This window comes from Anser cygnoides, chromosome 2 (genome assembly GCF_040182565.1).
Source record: "Anser cygnoides isolate HZ-2024a breed goose chromosome 2, Taihu_goose_T2T_genome, whole genome shotgun sequence".
NCBI classification, from domain to species: domain Eukaryota; kingdom Metazoa; phylum Chordata; class Aves; order Anseriformes; family Anatidae; genus Anser; species Anser cygnoides.
This window is the reverse complement of record NC_089874.1, coordinates 117,499,869-117,525,997: the sequence shown is the minus strand read 5'-3', so window position 1 is coordinate 117,525,997 and position 26,129 is coordinate 117,499,869. Positions and strand designations below refer to the sequence as shown.

The 26,129-nt window shown below is 36.5% G+C and overlaps 1 protein-coding gene across 1 annotated transcript; it reads left to right on the top strand.

Moving 5' to 3' along the window:
* The first annotated feature begins 3,004 nt into the window (after positions 1-3,004).
* Positions 3,005-25,118, top strand: LOC106037574 (opsin-5-like). The gene is made up of 5 exons (XM_013183518.3): positions 3,005-3,164; positions 5,399-5,561; positions 6,947-7,074; positions 8,730-9,064; positions 23,151-25,118. Exons 1-5 carry the CDS (start codon positions 3,077-3,079, stop codon positions 23,760-23,762), a joined length of 1,326 nt encoding a protein of 441 aa, XP_013038972.3. The 5' UTR covers positions 3,005-3,076; the 3' UTR covers positions 23,763-25,118.
* The last annotated feature ends 1,011 nt before the right edge of the window (positions 25,119-26,129 follow it).

The following is a 26,129-nucleotide window of genomic DNA, read 5'->3' as shown; positions in this document are numbered from 1 at the left end:
GTCATCTTCTGCTTAGCTGTTAAAACTAATATATGCAGTGCAGGGAAAGAACAAAGCATTGAATACCTAGGGAAAATGTTATTTGGTGAAGATGAAAGGATTTGAGTCGAGAGAATACTATCTGGAGAGAGAAAATTAGATTTATGGCAAAAATGCACAGTGAAAATATTTGAACCAAGTATAACTTTGTACCAATTTATTGAAACAGATACCTTGAGTGTAGATGCCTTAGTTGCTATCTTGTTTATGGTACTTAACTTTCAAAATTTTAATGGAGCTTATTTAGCTTAGATTCATTTAAATGTATGATTATTGTGTGTTGACAAGTTGATCTAGATGTTGAGAGAAGGAGGGAAAAAATACAGGTAAAATATTTTTCAAAAATCGTTATGTAGTTCATCAACTTGGACCAAAAAAATCCATCAACAAACAACCAAAAAAACAAAAAACAACAACAAAAAAGCACAGTGAAACGTGATGATATTTGCCAGTACTTCAGTCACAGTTTTGCCATGCAAAACAAGTTAGAGAATGTCAAGTGGTTTTTGAGAAATCTGCATGCATTTTTTTTTCAGTTCCTCTTTGAAGATGGCTTTGTCTGTCTTTTCTAAAAGTAGTGCTTTTGCTTTTAAATTTTAATTTGATTAAATTCTGTTTGCAAAGCCTTTCTTTCTGTAACCTGCCCAGAGCTGTTGACTTCTGATGCGCAAAATTAACCACTATACTTAACTACAAAATTACTACAAATGTCTGCAAAAAGGTAAATGTTTGGAAACTGCTTAGATGACAGTTTTCTGGAGACTTAGCAGCTTGAGAATTCATGATTAAAAAGGCTTCAACTCATCCTGAGAACATGTAATTTTAATTAAAAATTATTGTAAAGAACAGCAAGAAATGTTTGTGTTATTAAAAAAAAAAAAAAAAAAAAAAAAGCATAGATTTCCAAACAGTACAAATGGGAACACATTGAACTGCTTGTTCAGGTGATTATCAAAATGTTTTTTGTTGGAAACATTTTTTTGTTTTTCAAGAAGGATGGGTTACTTTTACTTGAATCTGATATCATTTCCCTTATCTTTTTTTATTTTATTATTTTGATAACATAAACAAAATAACATGTTTTTGTTATGGACAGGAATGCTGGATTTTGGGCAGTTCTTGGCCTTCACATAATCTCTTCCAGTTTGTGAAGACAATGCCTCAGGGAGAAAGCAGATGAATGTCCTGTCGTTATTTTTGTTTTTGTCTCTTGAGGGCAGTCACATGCTGCAACACTGGCTACTAGGAAAATGGTAAAGCTGAGGCTTCTAACGTGAAATCTTGCTGTTGCTGCTTCTGCTTAATGAATAGAAGAAATATTGGTAAAAGGATTAGAGTATAAACATTATTGCTGTTATGCAGTAGGCTTAAAATTCCTTTGATGGAACTTCTGGTGAACAAACATGTAAACCCTTTGGTGTCCGTAGTGGAGGTGTCCTGGATTATAGCAACTGAGGAAATAGGGATTTGTGTAGAAACAACTGATGGACCACTGAGAGAATAAGCAGCCTCTGGGAAGCTGTAGGGAAGGCGGACATGACGAATTTAGGTAATCAGCTTTATTACACTGGAATAATGAAATGCAGCTACAAGATCATTATTTAATGTGGATACACACTGGTTAACTAAGAATAAGAGGGTTGAAGAGCTGTGTGAACTAAAAGCTGTATTGTTTGCTAAGGTGACTTCATTTCTCCAGGTGCTTTTTCTTTGCCTTTTTTCATGCCCTCAAGCCAAAGGCCTAAAGCTGTGCTGCCTACTTCATTGGGAGCTGTTGGGCTGGGTGTGGGTTGAAAGAGTGTAGCAGGTTGCAGTGATCACACGGAAACGGGATCTTTCTCTTTGCAACAAAAAAACTGAATGGAAGCACAGAGAAAGTGAGGTGTGATCAGCAGTGGAAATGTATCATTATCAGAGACAAAGGCTTTTGAATATATTTAGAGGATTTTTGTTGAACTTTCATTGTCATATTTTTGTAATAACTTCAATTTGCCAAGAACAGCTCCAGATAATCTCTAATACTTGTAAGATAATACAGCAATGGCATCTGTGAGAGAAGAAAAAGCAAACCAACAAAAGATTCACATCTGCTAGACTTCTTTATTAGAAGACTCCTTGAATAAAGGAATGGCAGATGACAATAAATGGTAATTCTGGCATTTTTTCTGAGTTCCGCGAGTATGTATCTCAGACCAACACAGAGACAGTTGACAGAAGCTCTTTTTCATTACTGTAACTGTCTTCACAAAAGCATTTGCTAGGGAAAGCTGAGCAATATCCCATTGACTTGACTTGTCACACCATGTCTCTTTGCTGAAGACCTTATACATGTAGTTATGTTCAGAGTTGACACAGAGGATACCTGAAAAATAGACTCATTTACATTTAAAGACTCACTTTGTGAAATATGAGAGTTCAGTCTCTTGCAGCTCAGGGATCCAGAGATTGGCAGGATCTATACATTAAAGGAAGTACTGTTGATTTACCTTCAGCCCCATTTTCTCTCATAAACTTTGCCAGTTTCAGAACTAGAGAAAACATGGTGAGACAAATTCAGAAAGGTGGAGGACGGAGGTAGGATATAAAAGTGGAATGTTTGTGGAAGGCAGAAAGAATTTATTTTGTTCACCTCTACATAAAGTAAGAAGTTAAGTGATATGAATTTTAGAAATAAGTGCATATGTAGATATTTCTTATGCATTTACATTCATATTTCCACTTATTTGTTACTCTGAGGCTCTTTCCACAGAATTACAGAGTGGTTGAGGTTGGAAGGGACCTCTGGAGGCTTCCTGATGTTCAGAAGGAATCTCCTGTGTATCATTTTGTGCCCATTGCCTCTGGCATGTTCACTGAGCACCACTGAAAAGAGACTGGCTCTGTCTTCTTCACACCCTACATTCAGATAAATTAACTCCTAATTAATAAAATAAAACAAAATTCTCTCCGTCTTTTCACCTCAGAACATCTTATAGCCCTGTAGAGAGCTTGCAGGTACCTGCTTTTAATACTTTTTTTTTTTTTTTTTTTTTTCCAGATGGGCCCATTTTTTGCTAATTCAACATTCCAGTCCAAAATAACAGAAGCAGCTGATATTGTTGTTGGAATATGTTATATAGTATTTGGTAAGTATGATATTGTGACATATGTGCTTATAGATATTTGTCAGTGTTTGATGTGGTAAGGAGAATGAAGCAACCTTAAAGGTCAAGTTTGTTTCTGACAGAGATGAACTTCTGTGTTTTCATAAAAGGAGAAAAAAGGTATAGGGTAACATCATTAAAAAGTTGTAGCCTGTGTATTTTGTTAGGAACAAAAATTTTCATCATTGTCAGGAAGATAAAGCTGGACAGGAATGCTGGATTTCAAGGCCCTGGCAGTTCTTGGCATCCATATAATCATCATTAAGTCTAAACAAGAGATTGTCTTTTTCCACATATCATTGCAAATCACAGAATAGCATATCCTGACTCCTCATAATACCTGAAGTATAAAACCAAAAACTGTAGTCATAAAGTGTCTGGGAAAGGTGCCAGAAAGATCATTATGGCCGACATCCACAGTCAATGCATTAGAAAGTGAGATTTCTGGAAAATGAGCTGTGCTGTTAAAGAGGAGGCAAATTTCTCCTCCCTAGTCTTGGTCTGACTGAGGAGAAAAATTCAGATCCAATCCTAATGGTATCGATCAGTATAACCATGAGTTATAGGAAAGGAAAGGCAACACTGGCACCAGGAGAGCAATGGCCACCCTGGCTAAGCAAGGTTGACGTATGGTGCTTCAGAAGATGGTGGAATATCCTAACAGGAAAAAGAATCCTCCCTGGAATTTTACTTCTCTAAGGCAACCAGTATTGGCACTGAAGTATGGGATTAATGCAAGATAAATATAGTGCCAACTAAAAGTGAACCCATGTCTCTAATTCTTATTGATTGTTAAAGAATATTGGCATCCTAACAGCTTCAAATATTAATAAGTTTTTCAAGATGTTTTTTCAACACATTGATTAAAAAATGTTGGTGAATGTGAGCACTCTTTTAGAGTGTAGTTTTATATGGACAGCTGAGTTTGAGACGAGATTAATATCCCGGCTGGACAATGCAGATCAATTTAGAGAGAGAAGTCCCTGGAGTATTTGTACTCCTGAATTTGCAGAGATTGTTCAGCTAACAATAAGGTTATTGCAGAAATCCGCATTTTTTCTCCCACCAGATGGACTTGAAAATTTCTGATGTAGTTTTATTTCTGCTTTTGGTGTTTTCTATGTTATCAACAACAGATAAAATGCAGAACTTTGTACTGACAACACGGCTGGTAAAATACTGAAAATTTCATCTGTGTCTGCTCCTTGCATCTCCTCTCCCATCTCTGCTCAGCTAATTGTACAACATAATTATGCAACAGAATTTTCCCTTTCTGTGTCCCTTGAGAATCAACCATGGTCAGATCACCGAGTTTTCTTTGTGTCCAGCATCTATGGTGTCAGTTGTACCAGAGTTCATGGAGAACCCTGACTAGGCAGATCCAGATAGAGTATGTTCACAGGACCATAAAAAATGGTTTGATCCCGATAGAGTATTCCATTCACTGCTGACACCTTACAGCAACAAAAATGTTAGTATAAATTTCTGTGCAAAAATTATTCCAGAAGTAAAATTCAATGGGAATGATTGGCTTTTGTCTCTCCAGAAGATTTTAAATTATAAGTATCTTAAATGGGCTTAAGGAGATCAGTGATGGAAAGGAATTCAGCGTCGCTGCTTAATGTTATTTGTGAATCTGCCATTCCCTCTAAAAGAAAATATCATAATCTGTAGAATATTTGGGAAATTTCCTATGAGAGTATGGTTAAATTAAGCTCTTTTATGGGTATAATCCAGAACCAATGATGGTTTGCAGTATAGCTCTCCATGTAAATTGTTAACCTCAATTTCTATATCTATATTTACATATATCCGATAAGCAAAGTGATGCTTTTTTTTGAAGTTATGCAGAAACAGACTGTGAGGTCTATGAAAACACTTGGGCTCTTTTCAAAGGCTTGCCTTCACATGGTGTTAATAAAGAGATAGGTCATTTCATTTAATGTATAAACTTCATTTAAAGGTCTGTGGTCGTTTTGATATCATTAATTAGATCTCTGTAGATATTTGATGGAAAAAAAAAAGAAAAAAATAAGGATAATAATAATACTACTACTAATAAAAAGAAATATAAAGAAGAAAAAATCACATATATAAAAAACAGACAAGTTTTTCTGATGTTACCACGATGGCAACACATTATTCCAGGGCAAGAAAAAAAAAAAAAAAAGATGGCTAAAAATAAATGTTTCTTCATATTGTGTGTTTCTGTGCAGGAATATGCTCCTTGTGTGGGAACAGTATTCTGCTATATGTCTCCTACAAGAAAAAGAATTTGTTGAAACCAGCAGAATACTTCATTATTAACCTTTCCATCAGTGACGTTGGTATGACTCTGACATTGTACCCTCTGGCTGTAACCTCCAGCCTTTCACACAGGTTTGTTCACTATGCACATGATATTTAACATCCTCTGCAGGCTCTGGAGGTCTGTGTCAGTGAGGAAGACTGAATTACTCTGCCACTTTTCTTGTCATAACAGTGGAAAAAAATTAGAAGGACTGAGAGGAGTATGCTATGTAACAGCAACTTAATAGACTGCTGGTATTAATTAGCATTCATTTCTATTTGAGGTTCCTATCATCTTCATTTCTGCAGGGCTGAGATTTTTTTCCAAACATCTACTGTTTGTTCCACTACCTACTGCATTTATTCTTCAGGGGCAGACTTATTTAAGTGATGGTGATTATTATTTTTTTAATCATTTTTATTTTTTTTTAAGTTAGGCAGTGAAATTTAGTAGCATAAAAAGAAAACCCTGAATTCCTGAATTTACTGATGATCCCCAAAAGTAGTGGTAGCAATGGCAAATAGAAATTGAATATTCTGGATTAATTTTTAAGCCAACACTCTGAATTTAGAACACTTTCATTCCTTTACCACTTCTGTCCACTTTACTCATATGAACTCAAACTACAATAATTGAGAAACTTTTTTTTTTTTTTTGTTTGTTTTTTTTTAATCTTCTTTAAAGTTTGGTTTAAAGGTTTGGTATGCTGACTAATGAATACTGTCTTCAAAATCTAGAATGGGACTTTTGACAACTGCTACTGCAAATCATGCATGTGTCTTAATAGAAAGTGAGGAGATATATTGATTCAGTTCAAATTTCTATTCCTCTGGAGAACATTCACAAGAGAATCTGTTGATTTTGATGAAACCTGGCTTTTAAAAAATACCTAATGTTAGTGGAGATAATAATAAAGAGTATTAATTTATGACCTTGGTCTACTAGCGATAAGAATCACAGAATCACAGAATCACAGAATCACAGAATCACACAGAATGGGCAGGGTTGGAAGGGACCTCTGAAGATCATCTAGTCCAACCCCCCTGCTGAGCAGGATCACCTAGACCACGTTGCACAGGATGGCATCCAGGTGGGTTTTGAATATCTCCAGAGAAGGAGAGTCCACATCATCTCTGGGCAACCTGTTCCTGTGCTCTGTCATCCTCACAGTAAAGAAACATTTTGATTTTTCTTTTTAGAATATTTATCATTAAGATATATTGTTTTGTTTTATAAAAATAAAGAGGCTCAAACATGAATCATAACAATAAAAGAAGGACATGACTACTTTACTGGCTGTCTTTTCCACTGAGTATCTCTTCTGTAGTTGATCATTTTGCAACAAGTAATTTGATCATAAAGTTTTATCATTATTATTTTTTTTTAAGGCTACATGTATATATATTTCTACCATATAGTATTACTTTTAAGAAAGAGAGATATCAAAGTATTAACTTTCTTGGTTATTTTCCAGGTGGCTGTATGGGAAACATATTTGCTTGTTCTATGCATTTTGTGGGGTGCTGTTTGGGATCTGCAGTCTCTCCACACTGACTCTACTGAGCACTGTGTGCTGCCTCAAAATTTGTTTTCCAGCTTATGGTAAGCTACTGTTTCTGTCTTAGACCTTTTTTTTTTTTTTTTTTTTTTTCATGTGAACATAGACTACCATTTCTGGGTTGCATATCCTAGCATGTTTCTATAGAAGAGATCTTTTGCATCGAGTTGAACAATTCTTTTTTTATTTTATTTTATTTTTTTGTGTGTGTGTGTATGTGTGTGTGATCATTGATAACTAACTATAGGGCTTATTCCCCATATACCATAACTATATATGGAAATTATTACTTTTAAGCTCTTTTAACTCAGGGTGGCAATTTGGAGAAAGGGAATAAGAGTTCTGAGCTGAAAACAAGGCTAACCTGAATAAACTAATGATTTCAGAGTTTATTGCTACATTAGATAAAGATTTATTCATACAGACTTATGTTGAAATAAACAACTGGTGCTATTCCTCTTTCTGTTAACCCTATTCGTAAGAGGAAATATTTCAAATAACAACTTTGTCTTTAAATAACACCTCACAATCAACTAAAAAATCAGACTGTTTTGGCAGACTGTTGGGTTATTTAACAGACAGAAGTGTTAGCTGGTTAATGGTTTTGAGCATCTGAGAAACGCAAATCATTTTTAGGCATACTATAAACACTGATTTAACATCTGAACAACTTGGGACAAAAATAAACACCACTGCAGATGAAGGTTTCTAGTACAGCATTGGTCTGGAAACACATCCCTTACATTTCCACTCAAAAGCTAAGATTTTAGTTATATTTCAGTGATATTTCCTAATGGTCTTATGAGGTATCCCTATTTTTTAATGGAGTTTATGGAAATTTGAAGGCATGACCTGAGAAAAAAAAATCTGCTTTGGGGCATTCACACAAATCTTTAATATTTCTTATAGGAAAAGCAATTTTTTTTTTTCCCCAGGATTAGGCATTACTAATAATCTTATCCCTAAGTCAGGAGATAGATATGTTTCCACCGAGGTTTTTCTTTTTTTTTTTTCTTTTTTTTTTCTTTTTTCCCCTGAACTACTGTTTGGATGGATTGTGTTGTTGCTCCTTTTTCCTGCTTCCCTATTAAAAAAAAAAAAAATACTGATATGTACTTGTAAATAGTCCCCCCTTTTAGGTGTTCTTTAGACTAGAACTACTTTGAAAGTTGTGCCCAACAAAATACCAGAACATATGTCATAGGCTTGGTTTCGTTGCCTTGTGATTATGAATTTTTCAGTGCTCAACATGTATTCTATGTGAGCTCTACTTGTAGAGCAAGGCTCCGCTGTACTGAGTGTTAATTTGCTCAGAGCAAAAAGACATTACAATCATCAAAATGCTTACAATTTGTGTTTAAAACAAACCAAACCAAACCAAATGAAAACCAAAACCCAACCCAATATCCCAATATCTTGTTTGATAGCAAGAGGAATGAAACATCTATCAATGTAATGGCTGGTGAATTCAGCATATCAATTGTCTGGGTGTAGCTAAGTTACTTTGCAGACAGTATTTTGAGAAGCAAATCTCTGGAAGGTTATAAAGAGTTATTCTCAAGCAAAACAGAGAAAAAAACCCAAACTTCCAGTTTGCAAGACAAGAAGTCTATTAATAAACCTTTGAATTGTTCCAATTGTTAACTGGAGCTCACAACATTGCTGTGTGATGATCTTCCCTGATTATTTTGTCTTCCAGGCAACAGGTTCAAGAGAGAACATGGACGAATCTTGATAGCCTGTGCTTGGATCTATGCAGCAATTTTTGCCTGTTCACCCCTTGCTCACTGGGGAGAATACGGAGAGGAACCATATGGCACAGCTTGCTGCATTGACTGGCGTTCCACCAACGTACATGTCATGTCCATGTCTTACACTGTCGTTCTCTTTGTTTTCTGTTTTATTCTCCCTTGTGGAGTAATCATCACTTCCTACTCACTCATTCTGATAACTGTGAAAGGATCCAGGAGAGCAGTGGAGCAGCATGTCTCTGGCCCCACCAGGATGAACAATGTGCAAACCATTACTGCCAAGGTATTTGGCAAGCTATTTTGGCAAGTATTTGGTATTTGGCAAGTATTTGGCATTTGGCAAGGCTTTGACAAGCTGTTTTTGCCAAAATTGGGCAGCACCTTTCAAGAACCAAAAAAATTCTGAGAAGGGAATAAAGAAGGAAAAGAAGCCAGTCCCTATTGTATTTTTATTTCAGAAAATAGTATAATCTTGTGCAAATTTATTCTATGGCAATGAATTGCTAAACATGCAAGTAATAGCTGTGCTGTTTCTGGAGGGTGATAATTAAGCTCACAGAGTTTCATTACTCATGAAAATAGAGATTTAAAACATTTTCTTAATTATTTTCTAAATAATTTGGAATATTCATATAGAAAATTTGGACTTTTAAATGACATTATGGAAAATGGAGTAAAACTTTGAAACACAAAGTGAGAACATAAGTATTTTATAGTACAAAAGATGTCTTTTCAGATGCCATTGAAAAGTTTCGGAAATATTTCTTAACAGTGAGTCTCTGATGTTGTCTCTTGGTGTTCAGGTTATCTTTTTGGTATTCTAAAAATGTTTTCATTTCTTCATGTACATGAGGTCTTCCATCATCATCCTTCTCTTAGCTTCTACTATTTAGCATCTCCCTTGAGCTTATTTTCTGAAGCCTTTAAAAACAGCCTTGAATAGTATACTTTCCAAAAGCCATTTCACACAGAAAAATATATATTTATACTGTAAAAATGAATGTCAGAAAGAACTCATTGAGGTGCCTTTGATGGCAAACTGTGAATTTCATAGTACCATTCAGTAAAAGCCTGGTAATCTTTGATCAAAAGGAAGGTTCAAAGTTGGAGCCCTGTGTAGAAGTGAATTTGAGCCTCGTGCTCAGGAATCACTGCTTATGAAAGCCATTCTGGTTTTGAGTGACTGAATTCTGATTGACCAGCTTCAGACATTTGAGGAGATCCAGGCTAAAGTTTATAACATTAAAGGTTTTAAAAAATGTCTTGGAAATCAAATTTGCTTATGCATAACTTAACACAGGACAGAAAACACAGATAACTGCATCTTTGTAAATACTTTTTGAACAAAAACCTTTTCAGATTTGTGTTTTACTGGCTTGTACAGTAAAACTAGACCCGTGGTCAGAGAATTTGTTGTGAAAATTGTTTCTTGCTGCTAAATTACATTCCCCTCCTTTCCATGAAAAGATCAACTTTTTTTTTTTTTTAATATACCAAAATATAAGACAAACTTGGCAGCAGACATTAGTTAGGAGTGCTTCAATCTTTAGATAATATACCTCTTGAAAGACATGGATATAACTTCTTGACTCTCAATTATCTTCACTGAGAAAATCTTTTTCTTTTCTTTATTTCAGTGAATCCTTCCCTCATTTCTCTAATTTATTTATTTATTTTTTAGTATGCTGTTCTTCCTCATCAAGTACCTTCCTCATCAACTTCAACTTTCTGCTTTGAGTCATTGATCCTTTTCATTTCTCTCTTCAGGAGTATGGATACTCTCATCTGCAAATACAATTGAATATCTTACAAATCTGCTTTTGTATAAATGGTTGACTTTTTCTATTCCATATTAACAAGCTTGGTCTCTCTCCAACATCGCTCTTCAGATTACCAAATACAGAATAGCTACACTAGACATCTTGAGTATCATGGTTTTCATCTCTGTGGGAAATACTATCCTCCTACCTACTCTCTACAACCTAAATATCTTATTCAATCCAAGCAGTTTAAGGATGAAAGAGTATGCCTATGTCTTAACTATTCCTTATTTACAATAAGCCTGATAGAACTTTTCCCAGTTAAAGCTCTTAAGTATATCTTTGCCCCACTTCTGGATATTCAGTAGACATTAATATTCTTACATCTTTCATTTAACTACAGTATATTTTCCTTTAATTTTTTAATTAAATTTTAATTAAGGACCTTCACACCTTGTCCTATTTGACCTCTGTAGCCACGCCAACCATGTTAATGTTGTGGTCTACTTGGAACGATTATTTGTTGAACTGTAGTTCTTCCTGCTGCATTTGAGCAGGAAATTTGGTACAGCTTACCTTGTAGCTCCTATTAAATTAGAGATGACTTACAGCCCACTTTTCCTCTGGCCTTATCCATCCTGCTCTGAAATCAGGGCACTGTAATTTAGGAGTCCTAGTCACATCTGACCTCTGCAATCTGATCCAGCTTGAACAGAAGGGCTTTGGCATTGTCTCCGTCTTGAAAACCTAGATCCAGAAAATGACCTGGGAATTTAAAACAGGACTTAGACACTTAGAGTCCATCTAAGCAAGGAAATATGATTCCAAAAGTTTTGCTTGGCAGCTTCCTATGCCTTGAGGCTCCAAGTAATTGCCACAGGTTCCTCTTATATTGCAGATTCCTGCAGTTTGTTTTAATCTGTATTACTCTGTACACTAAGCAGCTATCACTTTCCTAAACCATATTAACATAACTAGGTCATAGCATTAATTTTAGGTCCATTTCAGTGTATTTGTTGTTTTTAGTAGTAATTGAATATTTTAAAAAGAAATAACAATAAAATACAAATAACATTCATTATTACTAATCTACTTTCATTACTAAAAGATCTGTCTGTAGGGCTTTTTTTTTTTTTTTTTCTGTGCTACTTTAGAATGACAAAAGCAAGATTTTTAGAAAACATAATGGGATCTGTACAGTGCTATTTGTGTTTTTGTGCTTCTGAGTTTACAAGGTTGGCTAACTACTGAAATTGCTTTTATTATTATAGAGTTCCATAAAAATCAATTATAATGCACACTGAGAATGCTATTCTCATCTAATTTGTTCACAACTGTATAGGTTTGCCACCTTCTGGAAAAAACATGCTCTGGACACGTAGATAAGACAGATAAATATTATGAATATAAGCAGAGATGTAGAAAACTGCCTCTTCTCCACGATTTCCTTGGGATTTAGCAATTTCAGAAACATACCCTAGCTCCTCCTAGAGATTGAAGGAGCAAAAATACCATGCATGTAACTTAACATTTCATCAAATATTTGTCCAAATGTCATCGCTGAATGCTCTGCAGTACACTAAAGTTAAACTCATAGGAGGGTAAGTCTTTGTCCTGGGAAATTGTGTTCATTTTTTTGTTCTGATTCAGACTTTGTGTACAACCTTGAACAAATCTTATGGTCCTTAACTTGTATTTCTTTGTGATTGTAATTTGTGATAGCTCTGAAGTACATGATTTGAAACACTGAAGTATCATTTGGCTGAATAGGAGAAAGCTGAATAATTCACATCTCTTTTCTAAAATTGCTTGTTGCAGAAATAGGGTATCTGATTTTATTCTCAGCATAAAATACAATGATTTGCATACAAACAAGACAAATCTAACATCATGGATGTTACCTGGGCTTAAATTGTTCTTCTACAATGCATGGGCACAGTGCTTTTTTAAAATCATTTTGTTGTTGTTGTTAAATTAATAAAAATGTTACCCCCAAAATTAATGGAGGTTGTTGCACACCTCTGAAACTGAAATTATTGTATAGCCGTGGCTACAAGCAATCTTGAAAGTTTTGGCTAATTACAGGTGCAAAGATCTATAGACTTAATGGGAAATAATATAGAAATAAAATTGGAAAAATGTTACTCTTCAAAGAAACCCTACAGTTTAGAATGCAAGATCCCAAACCTGAATACTTCATTGTAGTGCATAAATCTACTCCTGAATATATAGAAGAGTTACAGAGTTCATTGCCTCTCTTGATATTGTCCACCTTAAATTGATGCTTTAGTTGTACAGCACAGCAATATTGCAATTTTCTGTAGGCAGTTCAAAGCCATTTGGGGATTAGCAGTCATTGTGTTATTTCAAAATATTGGCTTTGCTTGTGTGAAGGGAAATAATCTGCATGAAGGCACAAACAGCCTTTGTTTTAAACTTACAGTTGCTTTTGTTATATTATAGGCTGTATAGCATATATTGGTTTGAGCTGGAGGCAATCAGCTTTTTGGCAAGTGTGGGAGAATCTGGTTTACCTATAAAATACATGTTGAATGTACCTTACTGCCAAAATTTGAGATTCTGTTACTGTAATATAGACAATCACATTTATGATTGGCTTTTACTTCTGTGTATCATAAAAATTTATAATTAATAGTGCAAAGTGAAAAAATAAGTATTTTACATTCCTCTGTGAGCATGGCTCAAATCAAAAAAAACTCCTCTGTAATGCTTTAGACCTCTCAGGAAAAGTTGGCTTAATTTTTATGTGCTCTCTTTGGACTACTTCATTTATAGTGACCAGTAAAAACCCTGTGCTCTACAGATGTGCAGGTCCTACAAAGCTGCCAGGTATCTTGGAAAAAAAAAATGTATATATATATTTTTTAAGTGTGCAGAAGTTTTACTGGAGTAAAAGAGGACAGATCAAGGGTGTGAGATAGCCTGTAGTCATCCCTAGTTCATCAGACTTCCGTTACAGCTTGATGAATAATATTTTAAATCTTTTCCTCTTGGTGTACAAATAATAGTATGGACTTTTCTTGTCAGTTACTTTTCAGACTTTGCTATAATTACTTTGGAATATTTTGCAAGATACAATTGCAATATGTGTTGGTTTTACAGGTCAATAAACTGCAGAGTGTTTAGTTGGCTAGATTTATGATTCCTATGTATAGTGAAACTCTGCCAGATAGGAAATTATGGCCAATATTTACCTTACTGATGAGAACTAAGCAAGGTTAAAATACCAAACCAAGGCCATCAGGGCAGTCACAGTTAGCTACAAGACTCAAATTCAGGAACCTCTCCTGTTTTGCCTGGTGTTTAGCCCGCTAGCTTCTGGGTTTTTTTTTTTTTTTTTTTGCATACTTTTTGTTTCTAGGCTCTGGTATAATCTACTTACATTTTCTGAATGCTCAGCAAAGTTTTCACGGAGAGACAGTCTCCAATTTTCTACTGTAGGCTTCTGGTCTTGCAGGCTTTTGAAGAAAAAGAGGAGCCTAGCCATAGCCTAGTCTGTGAGACTGTGTGTGCGCCACTTGCAGTCTTCAAGGGCCCAGAGGCTGAGTTCAAGGTCCATGCTACCTGACCCTAACATAAATTCTGTCACCAGAGGGGACAGGTGATTTGTAGGAGTCTGTCTTCATCTCTATGAGCCACTGTGGGGAGCAGGCAGCATCTTGGCAGAGGCTGGTGAATGAGCTGGCAGATCTGAGGTGATGAAGGGATAGCTCAAGGGTTGAGAGGCATTTCCTCCATCTTGTTGCATGCCAACCAAGCTAGTTGGCTCAGGGGGGGTAGCATCCTAGTACTGCTCATACATTACTGTAGTGACTGTGCTTCTCAGAAACTTTGTAGTAGCAGCAGCTTCTATATGGCACAGTGTTTATTAGGCCTTGCTCTGGGGTGCACAGCTCCCTGGTATTTTAGGGGGACACTAAAGGTATGAAATTGTGACCTCTCAGTACCACTTTCCATATTTTGATGAAAAGCGACCTTCAAAAAGGAGACTGAAACTACAGTATCAAAATAAAAGATGTAAAAATATCAAGCAATGGGAATTCTAATGATACGTTTATATTTTTTTTTTATACGTTTATAACAGTTCACACAGGTCTCTGGCCTGAGATACACCGGTGAGATCCAGTGAGATATTGGAACTCCCCCTGGCACTTGAGTGCACAGGAGGGGATGCTGGGCACTGTAGGGACAGACTGGCTTACAAGGGTCATTGATGACCACTGGGATTTTGTCTAGTGTGTGATGCATGCATACCTGTGGATTCTGACTGTGAACTAAACTTTGCTTTTGCAACTCATGAACCATAGAAAGAGTTGTGCTGAGGATACAATGAAGAGCAGAATCCATGTTTGGATAAGCTCTGTAGAGGTAAATAGCCATGAAGGGATCTGGCCCTAAATCTAGAACCGGAATTCCCCTCTGAGGGAGACAGATCTTCCTCAAGCTTGTGCTTTAGGTTGTCCTAGGGCAGGGCAAGTAAAGACTGTGTTTATTGTTGTATTTCATTCATCAGGATACATATAATGATCCCCGTACATGATGAACAAGTTAGTCCATGAGGCAAAGACTATAGATTTCACTGATGATGCAGTACTGTACACTTTTATAATAAAATGTTTATGCCACATTATCATATTATTTCTACTTAGAACTCCAGGCAATATGTGTTAGTGCCTGAGTACAGGAGAGGGTGTATATATTTATGTGTACTTTTTGTAAGCTGTGTGCTAATCATGGGACTCGGGGAAAAAAAAGAAAAAAAAAAAAAACTACCAAAAAATTTTCAGCAGTAGGAATTAGATAAAATTAATAACATTTTTTGCCATATTTTAGCAAGAGAGTTGAAGATTTACCTTCGTGAGTCTTGCACAACTCAGCACCATTAAGCTGAGCAGATCTGTAAATCACTAAGTACAAAAGAATAAGTGAACATAATAATGCCAGATCGCTTAAAAAACATGCTGGTAAAGGTCTGTTCCCAGGTCTTGTGAGAAGGGTAATCATTGGAAAGAGGTCTGTTGACTTGTTTTGGAGAAAACTCCAATATAAATCAGGTGTTTTTTTCTAAATCATGATACTCTAACAGCATTTTACTGTTTACTGTTTTTTACTCTTTTGTGCTTTGGTGGCTGAAGGGAGAAGTAAAATGCATAACATGAAGTTTCAAAGCTTAGCCTGTGAAATTCTAATTTCTTTTGCTGCTTCTTTTATTTTAGCAGTGCACTAGCTCAGTGGCTTATTATTTTGCAGAAAAACAAAATAGAGGTTGTAATAGTCTCCCTTGAAGCATAAAAAAAAATATTTGAATCAGAGGAATTAATTTGCTGCTTATGCATTTAGACAAAGTCTCACAGACTCTGAAAATAGTTGTACTTACCCTGTCAGAAGCAATTTATAGGAAAAACTTTTTATTCTCAGCAGAATAATTTTACCCATAGCAAATACTTTAAAAGTGAAAGGAAAGAAGAAGGTATCATTTTATTGGCTTTGCCATAGCCTTATTTGATTATCTTCCTAGAGTCCATTGTTCCTTTTTTGCAACCACTGAGAACTAGGAATCCTATAGGTCTTTGCTGCAATAATCATGCCACATAAATAAATTGAGAAAAACTAAGGACTTGCTGCAAATATTTTCTGTTTTTCAAACATGAAGGCATTTGGCTGCCAAAGTAAGCAAAAGGTTCTACAGAGAAGACAAATGATAGTGTACCAAATATGATTCGCAGGGAGGAAAAAAAACACAACAAATACTTTGTTTCCTGCAATAGAAACACTGTACTGAAAAAATGTACCCCAAGCACTCAGTAATGATGTCTTACCTTCACCAAGACACCACAAGAGTTTGTTGTTGAGTACCAAGTCTGGGCACCATGCAGTGTGGATGTGACTAGTCCGTGTCTGATCTAGACAACGATCCCCGATCTTATTGTATTTAACGATTTATTCTTATAGCCAATGAGACTATAAAAACTCAACTTAGTGTCCAGCATCTCCCACTATTGTGTATTAGCTTTTAGGTGGAGATCCTTTTCTAAGACAGCTTAAGTGCTGGGAAGAGTCTTTGGGAGTTAGTTTTCTTTACAGCCTGCTCCATTGCTCCTAGCTTAGTAGCACTGTGCAAGAGAAAGTTTTAAGTCTGCATAGTTGTGGCCACCCCTTCCATGATAGTACCACATCCTGTCCTCAAGTCTCCAATGCTCCTTTTGGTGCAGTCTGTTACTAAAAGAATGACAATGAAAGATTTGATTGACTTTTGGCAAATCTATTTGCTTTATTAGGGACAGAAATTGCTCATTGAGACTTCTGGCTTCTGTTTAAATCTAGGATAGGGGACTACAGTTTGGGCTGAAATGAAAATTTTGAAAACTCCCTTGATTCACAAGATTTCTAGATTTCATCTTATATGGCACAAGCAGTTTGACTTGTTGAGACTCTTCTTTGGGATACAAGTATGCATGAGGCTCAGGGTGACATTCACTGATGGCACTTTTAAAGTACCTGTGCTTCGTATCTGCTTCTATTGGCCAGAACAGACTGGACCCAATCTTTGGAAGCTTTCTGGGAAAGACTTGCAATGATTCAGACTTGCAGCACTGAGGACCAGATGGTTACGTTGTACTCCTTAGGTACTCCTGAGAATTTTACTTTTACGATTACAATATTTTAGTGTACATATATATATGCTTGTACATTTTGTTATTTTCTATTGAAAACATGGGGTGAATGGCTCCTGAACTCAGACATACAGAAGTCAGAAATAGATGTTAGCCAGCAAGGATTCAAATGAGATATTTCTGTTACAATAACATTTTCAATAAAAAACATAGTGATCAAATGGTTCGAGTTTTTAATTAGTTTTCAAAATATATGATCTGATAAAATCTGTTTTCCAGCTTACTTTAAACCACTATCCCTTGCAAGCTTTGTGCTTTCATATAAAAGAAATTTACAGTAATCCTAAGAGAGAAGCTGTGAAAGATTTGTACATTTGCATAGTTCCCCCTTATTACGTGGGAACAAGTAGCAAATATCTGTTCCTGGCAGGCTGACACGAAGGAAGGAAAGGCTACCTCCCTGTGACCTGGTGACTGGCTGAGTGCGATTGCTTCAGAGAGGTTCTCACCACCAAGTCACTCCTGCTTGTTGTTTTCTCTGGTGTTTAAAGGTATGGCACACATTTTGGTATGGTCCCTATAAGAAACTGCTTTTATTTTCACATCTCAGGCATTGCTTTTCATCTTTTGTACAGGGTGAAGAGTAAGACTCGATCACCTTTATCTTAGTGAGAGTAAATACATCATTGGGACTCTACTGCCATGCCAGAAAAGGAGATCCGTCTCTGCAAATTAAAAACTTCCCTAGTCATTCCAGCGTCTGTAAAAGACCAAATACAGAAATAAAAACCCTAGACAAACCTAATCCTATTTCATGCTGGTTGGATGAAGGCTTACAGGTATTTTTGGAACAAAAATTGGAGCACGCAGAAGCTGTTACTGATCATGAAAGTCCCCCCTCTCAGCAGCTGGTTCTGTATTACCCTGACACGGTCTTAGCTGTGCTTTTTCCCTTTATCTGTCATAAATTTACATCAGGAAATTTCTTGATAAAATAGACACAAATATATGGAAAATGCTTTATCTTCCAAAGAAGTCATGAAGAATCATTTACTTAAAGTGTCAGCAAGCTGATTTCACCCAATAAGTACAATAAACATGTAGTTTGAAATAGCTTAATTAGGTCCTTAGCTTGTGCCAACAGTCTGGTTTGTTCCAAGCTGTGTTGCCGAACTGGCACACACCAGTTGAAGAGCTAACTGCAAAGATGATAGCATGCTGCAAGTGTGGCACATCTGTTTTCTTCTTCTGTTTACATGCAGTGTATGCTGTGTAGCTTGTATTCTTTGTTGTTAAGCTCTTCTTACAAACCACAAAGTTCTCCCAAGTTCCAACTCAGTTGCAGTTCCCTAGGAGAGATTTTTGACTGTAAATTTCTCAGGAGTGTCAACTACCATTACATTTGGTATTTGAAAAATGTCCTTGTGGTTGTTTTACAGACACAAAGGAATTTTTTTCAGTTGTAACTGTGTTTATTTCCTTCTTGGGGAGATATATTTGGAAGGTATTTGTTTATGGGATTTGCCTATGCTCAAGGGCACACTTCAAAAAGATTTTTGAAAATTCCTCTATGTCTGATCATAGTGTTCACAAACTATGATAGAATCCTGTCTAACCTAAGAGGCAGAGCAAAGGTGAATCACTTCTTGCCTTACCCTGGAAAATTATTGTATTGGTGTACTCTTATATATTTAAAAATTATTATGTTATATGAAATAATTTATACTTGCCAAACTACGTAAGTTCTAGTTCAAACATCCTAGTCCGAATAGGCCCTGGGTGTATAGGTGATGTGATGTATCTTGTGAAGGTATTTTTCTTATCTGCCTGTATGATGGACAGGACATTAATGATTTTCCTGCTCAATGAAATCTCTGAGTGATAATACAAATAATTAAAATAAAATTCTGACTTGCAAGATGTGAAAAGAAAGCATCACCTTTTATTCATACTGCCGCAGAGCAACAATAGGACACTCTTGATAGATGCTTTGATTAAAAAAAAAAAAAAAGTGTTAAAAATGTCCACAGATATGTGCAGCAATAAAAAGATAGCTCATAGGTCTGAAATTGTTTTTCTCTGTATTTCCTTGATAAAATAAAGACATTACAGAAAGTTCATTATAGTTCATTAAAATATCTTCTCAACACTAAGGTGTTTGGATGTAAACCACTGATGGCACTTTCTACAGAATGTAAAGAATTAGTATTTTCTGGAATAGCCTCCATAACACATATTTTTTTTACACCTTTATTTGAGGCCTGCACATATTTTTCTAGGTCACATCTTCACATTGTTCCTCAGCCAGTCACATGTATTCAGGCTGGATTTCCTCATAGTCTACAAAGGCTCAGTTTGCTGCTACTGCAATTTTGGCAGCTGTGTATTATAAGTTGATGCTAAAATCAGCCAATATGTCTCTTGCTCACTTTAATGAGGAAATCTGGACTACAGCCTAGAGTGAAATTATGAAAAGGCTTCTCTGTAGTCCAGCATGCTTGTTGTCCTCCTGGGCCTCATTGTGTAGTGATGCTTCAGGGGGTAAGACCTTCACATCCAAGACCAGAACTGAAAACTGTCCATCAGGTATAGCTTAAAGAGAATTGGATCGATCACAGAGTGATGTAATGAAATGGGGTAGTTGACCTCTCTTATAGTGTGACACTCATATTCATGTTTGAACAGTTCTCTTTGGTATAAGGAGTTGATAAGTAAACTTTTTGAGTTAATGAAATTTAAGAATGAATGTACAGATCATTTATTCTGAACAACCTTTTCTGGTTAAAATGAACTCACCTTTGGAAATAAACTGCTGCAGCGGTAAAGTTTTCTTCCTAACATATTCTAATTGGTTAGTGAGGCCTGAATTACAGAACCAATGTCTCTTTGTTTCCATTCTGACATTAAAGTTTTTAGGTAACTTTTGGCCACTGTGTTGTGCAATGAGTTAAGAAAGTATTTTGGAAGCAAAGTTAAAATATGAACCAGGAGGGGAAAAAAAAAATAAAAAAGAAATACTCACAAGTACTCTTTTCCTTATAGTGAAATTTGTGGAAAAAATAAATAAATAAATAAATAAATAAATAAATAAATAAATATTCCTTTCAAAGCTTTTCTGTTATTATTTAGTTTTTATATGAGTAATTGAAATCATGCATTATGGCTCTCTCACTTTGTTCTGCTGCCTCTCTAGTTTCATTGCAATAGCGTGCATTCAATAATTTTTCCTGATCATTTAGGAAAACTAACCAACGCATATTGCCTACAAAAGTTCTCAGAAGTAGCTATGATACAGCTATACAAATATACCGTATCTCCACGAATGTGTACTGAAGGACGTCTCTGAGGGCTTAGTATGTTTATGCAATGTTCCACCCTTTGGTCATTCTTCTGTATTTCAGCTGTTGGTTTTGGTTGCTCACAAGAACACGAAGGTGTCCTTTAGTTTGTCACTTTTGTGAGTTTCTTGTGAATGCTCACAAAGTTGCTCCATATCTGCCTCACCAAAACTCTCCTCTTTTGTTGTGTTTATGAAAAGCTTGACATTCTTTGCCATCTCATGGTGACATCGTTGGTTAGCCCACTCTTCCTACTTCTTACCAAAGGCAGATTATTAAGTGTCATCCAAGTGCTTTTCTATTAAAATCTAGACTTCTCAGTATGTGACATGACAGTATAAATAATAATAACAGTCTCTTTTTACATGCATGTATATACAGCTGATATGCTCAAGTGTCTCAAAGGAAGTTCCTTTTGCTCAGTTGCACTTCACTTAAAATTAGTTAAGTTCAGCTTCAAAATTGTCAATGACAAGGACCTTAGAGCACTCTGTCACATCTATTACAGACATACATCTTTGGATGATATCAATTGCTTTCTGGTGATATGTCTATCTTTCCTTTGACATTGTAAAGAACCTTGACTAGATTAGACCTAGAATATGTTTTGGATAGCTGAGGTTACGTAAGATGAATGTCCTGTTTTTGCTGTAAAAATGGTACTGATGCAGTTCAGGAAGTAGGCTGAGAGCTCCTTGAAAGTATGTGCCAAATATCTTTTTACAGGAACAAAGTAAAACCTATCACAATCCCAGAGACTAATTGCTGCCACAAATAAGCCATCTGGGAAATGAACCAGTCAATTCTAACGTCCATTTCTTCTTGACGTGATTCTAAAGGGCCAAGGCACATTGCTTGCCACAAAAATTGCTTTTCATTTCATCCTGGAATGCCATGGACATGGACAGTTTAGGATTACAAAACCCATGCCTGTGACATTAGCTTTTCCACAAGTAGAGCCAGATCTTCAGCTGATGTAAATAAAAGCACTTGGTGGGGAGGGGGGTAGGAGGGTGTGGAAGGGGAAGAGAGAAATTAAGTTCACTTTATCATGTGTTTTTGCCTCTTTCCATCTTTTCTTAACTAGTCTCATTCTGTCAAAATACCTTGCTTCTTAATTCTGACAAATCACTGTGGCTTTGGACTTCAGGTGACCCAATGGATATTGCCCATAAATGGGAAATTTCTCCTGTGCCTTTATTGTTATAGCAGATGGCTTTCTAGAGACATATACAAATTCATAAACAGATTTTACCTTAATAGTACAAACAGTTATACATGACAGACATTCCTCATAAAACTCGTGTAATATATTTCTTGGCAATCACCATGCATTTCTTCTTGTAAAATAAAGTTTGGGAAACTCTTAAACTCAGGGAGAAAATAATAGTATTTTGTGTAGATCTCTATGCCTTAAAGGAGTTTTATGTGTTTTCCTCTGATATCAAGCGCTCAGGACCTCTCTCTGTCATTCTCACTTTGAGTACAACAATGTGATCTCTCACAATAAAAATTAAAAAACAAACAAACAAAAACAAACAACAAACATGATTTTTGCAACCTTGAATCTACAGCCAGAGCCTCAGTGAGAAAAGTGTTGCATTTTCAGTTAACCAAGCTAGTTAGCTGCTCTGTACTCCCACTTGCAGAGGTCAGTTCAGGGAGGTGGCACAGTTAGCAGCTGAAAGCAAAAGTACTTTCTGTATGTCTTTTCCTCTCTTCGCTTGGATCCAGTATTACTCTAAAGGGAATGGATTCTCTACTGCCTTCTTTATTTGTAAATACATGCTCTTGGCAAACACGGACTTTTGAAACTTCTACAGGAGCATGAATATTCTTGTTTCTGTCCTTAAAATATTCATGCACTTCATTTATAAACCACGCTTAGAAGAATGCCCTGCAGATTAGTTTTCCTGTACAAGCTGATGTTTACAGTTTACTTCAGATTACTCAGAGTTTATGTTTATTACTGATTGAATATTTATTCTTGCATTTTACATATCTCTGTGATAATTTATACCAAAAAAAAAACACAATGATTTTTTTTTTAAAGTCTATTAAAGCTTTCTTGATATAGTTTACTAAGACAAGTAATTGGTGGGTAGAAGTTAATTTAAATTAATGAATTTAATTCACCTTCAGGATCATTCTGATTTTCTGTTGTCTATATATGGCTCCAGATGAGCACAAAAAATAAAATTGTTGAAGACACTCCCTAGCCAGGAAGACAAGTATTACTAATGAATTAGAAAGTAGATGGAAATGACTTTGCAATCCATATAAAAGCTTCCTCAGAAAAGTGTCTTTTTCTTTTGTTTAGCTTCCTTTTTTGGTGTAAAAAGAATTTTCATGGCACTTCAGTGAAAAGAAAGATAAATGTAAGAGCTGATATGTTTAAACTTTGAAAGTTACAAGTCTCACACAGAGTTAAGTTGCTAGGCAAATACGCATTAGGGGGGCAGCTGGGGTATAATGGAAGATTTGGGGAGACTTTTAACAAGGGGGATCAATTAGGTGGTATTTTTATGCATATACTATATTGACAGCTGTTTTTCTCATGCATGCAGTTTTTTAATTCACTGTTCTCTCTCTCTCTCTCTCTCTCTCTCTTTTTTTTTTTTTTTTTCTTCTGCAAGCTGAGTATTGCTGTGTGCATTGGGTTTTTTGCTGCCTGGAGCCCTTATGCCATCATTGCCATGTGGGCAGCATTTGGATCAATAGATAAGATTCCTCCATTAGCCTTTGCCATTCCAGCTGTTTTTGCAAAATCCTCCACACTCTACAATCCAGTTATCTATCTTCTTCTGAAGCCCAATTTCCGAAGTACCATTGCCAAAGATTTCACAGTTCTTCGACAGTTATGCATCAGGAGTTGTTTTTGTGTCAAGATGCTGCAGACATACAGATTGACTTTGAACACCGGTTTGAGAACATTTAAGGTCAAAAGTGAATCTAGATGTAATGCTCTTCCAATTGTGGAAGGATGTTCTTATTTCCCCTCTGAAAAGCATGGTGATACTTTTGAATACTTTAAAAGCTGTCCGAAATGCTGCCAGGAGAAGCTAAGTGCTATGGGAAGCCTTTCTCAAGAAAGCGCAGCCTTGGAGAACAACCTCCTCGTAAAAATGAGGGAGGGCAGTAAGAAGTCGGTAAAGGTGATTGTGCAGGGAGAAAAAAGCACTGAACTTGAAAACTTAGAAATCACCTTAGAAGCAGTACCTGTGCATTGTGCATTTACAGACCTCTAGAGCTGCTTATATGAAGGAATCAAAGAACAATGTTGTTATACTGGACATATGAATGTAGCTTCTTCTTAAGAGCCCTTCTATTATCCCAGTTTATACACTATTTTCCTGTTCTTTCTCATGTACACTTTGATGGGGCACATGCTACAGCATGGACATACTATAAATGATATATGACTCTCTCCATGTTGACTTAAGTATATTGTGATAACTGTATTCACATCAAAAACTGCCAGACAAATCCTCTGTTTGTTTTAACTTCCATCAACCCCATTTTCAAGAGAACACAATATCTGTGGGGAAGTTTTCTGTAAAGTGTTACCCTTTCTAGACTTTGTGTATTTTACTTCCTGTATGTTCAAAGCAAATAACACAATGTAGAGCTTTAAAAGACCAATATCATGCTGTTCTAATTGTTATAACAATTGAAAAGTTAATTACCAACTGAAAAGTTTATTTTTGAAGAAGAGATGCTGAGCAACCACGTGTTATATTTTCTGGGAGTCACAGGTCAGTTTGTTCCTTGCTTTGAGATTATGCAGGTTCTGACCACATTCCACATTAATGAAATCACAATATTTCGGGTAATTTGAAGGTGGCATGCAGCCTTTATTTACCTTTTTTGGTGTAATTTGAGAGGAACTTGACCTAGAACATAGTTCATTATTCCCAGTTTTTCTATAGAACATTGGAATTAGGGGGGTGAAGACCTTGCCAAGAAACAGCATAATGGGCAACAATCTCTGCTGGTGCAAACTACTGAAACCAGTAATAATTCTCCCATGCCAAAACCCCAGTCTTTCAGGAATTCTTGAACTTGTCTTACAAGGACTATGTTGCAGAGCAAGAACAGGCACATCTCTTCTTTCCTGTGTTCTCTGCTCCTTTTTTTTCTCCCCTGGAAGAAGTAGGAAAAGCGAACAAAATGGTATCCGAGAAAGGGCTCTGGAAATGGTTGCTTCTATCGGTGAGGGAGGATTGGGTTGAATTGCTGCTCTGTCTCACAGCTTGCCAGCACAAAGCACCACTTCCTCTGCCACTGCAAAGGCATGCTGAGGGCTTCAGGCTCTCATTTTGGACACGCCAGAGCCCTCTGATTAAGTTGTTAAAGCTTTGTGCTCCAGCTGGGGCTAGCTTGGGAGATAAGGTGGTCCTCCTCCCAGAGTGCCTCCAATCTGCAGGGCCAGTGGGTCCCAGGCTCCCCAGGAGGCCTCAGGGGAATACCTGCATCTTCGTAACATGAGTGATGCAGCAGCAGTGTTTCACTGCCATTTCTGTGGTGACTTGAAGAAAATGAACCTAGTTGCAAAAGGGACAGCCATGTTAAACTGCATGAAATAGTCACCAAGTAGACACTTTAAGGGAATTTCTGTTGCTATAGAGCACATTTGGCATTTGCTTGGGACACAGAGTTTTCACAGAATCACAGATTTTTCTGCCCTGCTTTTAAACTGCACGCACTGTCTCTGCCCCCCCCCCCCCAACCTCCTTTTACCCTCCATGTTTTCTAGATGAACAATAATTAAGATGAATTTTATTGGATTTCCACAGATGCATATATATTTAAAACACATGACCAGCCACCTGGATAAGTAGTATAAGAGGTTTACAGGGCATTACAGAACAAGACACCCACCTATGCTCCAAATTACCATGTATCTTCAGGGTCTCTGGAGAAGCAATCAGAAAAGACAGCAGGAGTCTGAATGCTTAGACTTTGTGTGTGTGTTCTCCAAAACTTCCTAAGATACATGGGACCACAACTGGGCCCAAATGGGATCCTACTCCTTCAGGGCTGATGTCACTGCAGCTGCTGTGTCTCTGACCTCGGATGAGGTAGGATCAGGCTTTGAGACCTTTAGGCGATGTTGACCTGATGGTGAATCATTGGAAAACAGGTCTGGAAGCTATGTTCAGAGGTCATCTGGTCCTTCCCGCTCGAAGTCCCATTGACGTCAGTGCACAAAGTTGGGTATGTGAATAAGTCTCTGGAGGATTCACCAACAAAGGCACATGTTTGGAGGCTTTAACTGGCAAAGACTAAAAATGTCACACTGTCAAAAGACAACAACAACTAAAACAGTAATACGCATTATGCAGAGGAGCTGCATGCTTGGCATCCATGGTGTCGTTTGAAATCTCAGCTGTAATACACAGGTCTTTAAAATAATCAGAAAAACTTTGGGATATTTTTTGTGTTGTGACTGCACTTTGAGGTGTGGTGCTGGTTAGCTACATGGTGAGATAATATTTTGAGCTATTAGCATAAACCACAAATATATATTTTTCTGATAAATCTACACAGGAAAATCAGGAAGGAAAGTTTGGAGTCTCCATGCCTGGATTTACAGTCACTTTCATTTCTGCGTT

What these genes read in the sequence shown, in the direction of transcription:
- LOC106037574 (XM_013183518.3), top strand. Translation starts at nt 3,077, where the DNA reads ATGGGCCCATTTTTTGCTAATTCAACATTCCAGTCCAAAATAACAGAA. An exon ending in AATATGTTATATAGTATTTG is followed by an intron (nt 3,165 to 5,398) that starts GTAAGTATGATA and finishes GTTTCTGTGCAG; the next exon opens with GAATATGCTCCTTGTGTGGG. An exon ending in ACCTCCAGCCTTTCACACAG is followed by an intron (nt 5,562 to 6,946) that starts GTTTGTTCACTA and finishes GTTATTTTCCAG; the next exon opens with GTGGCTGTATGGGAAACATA.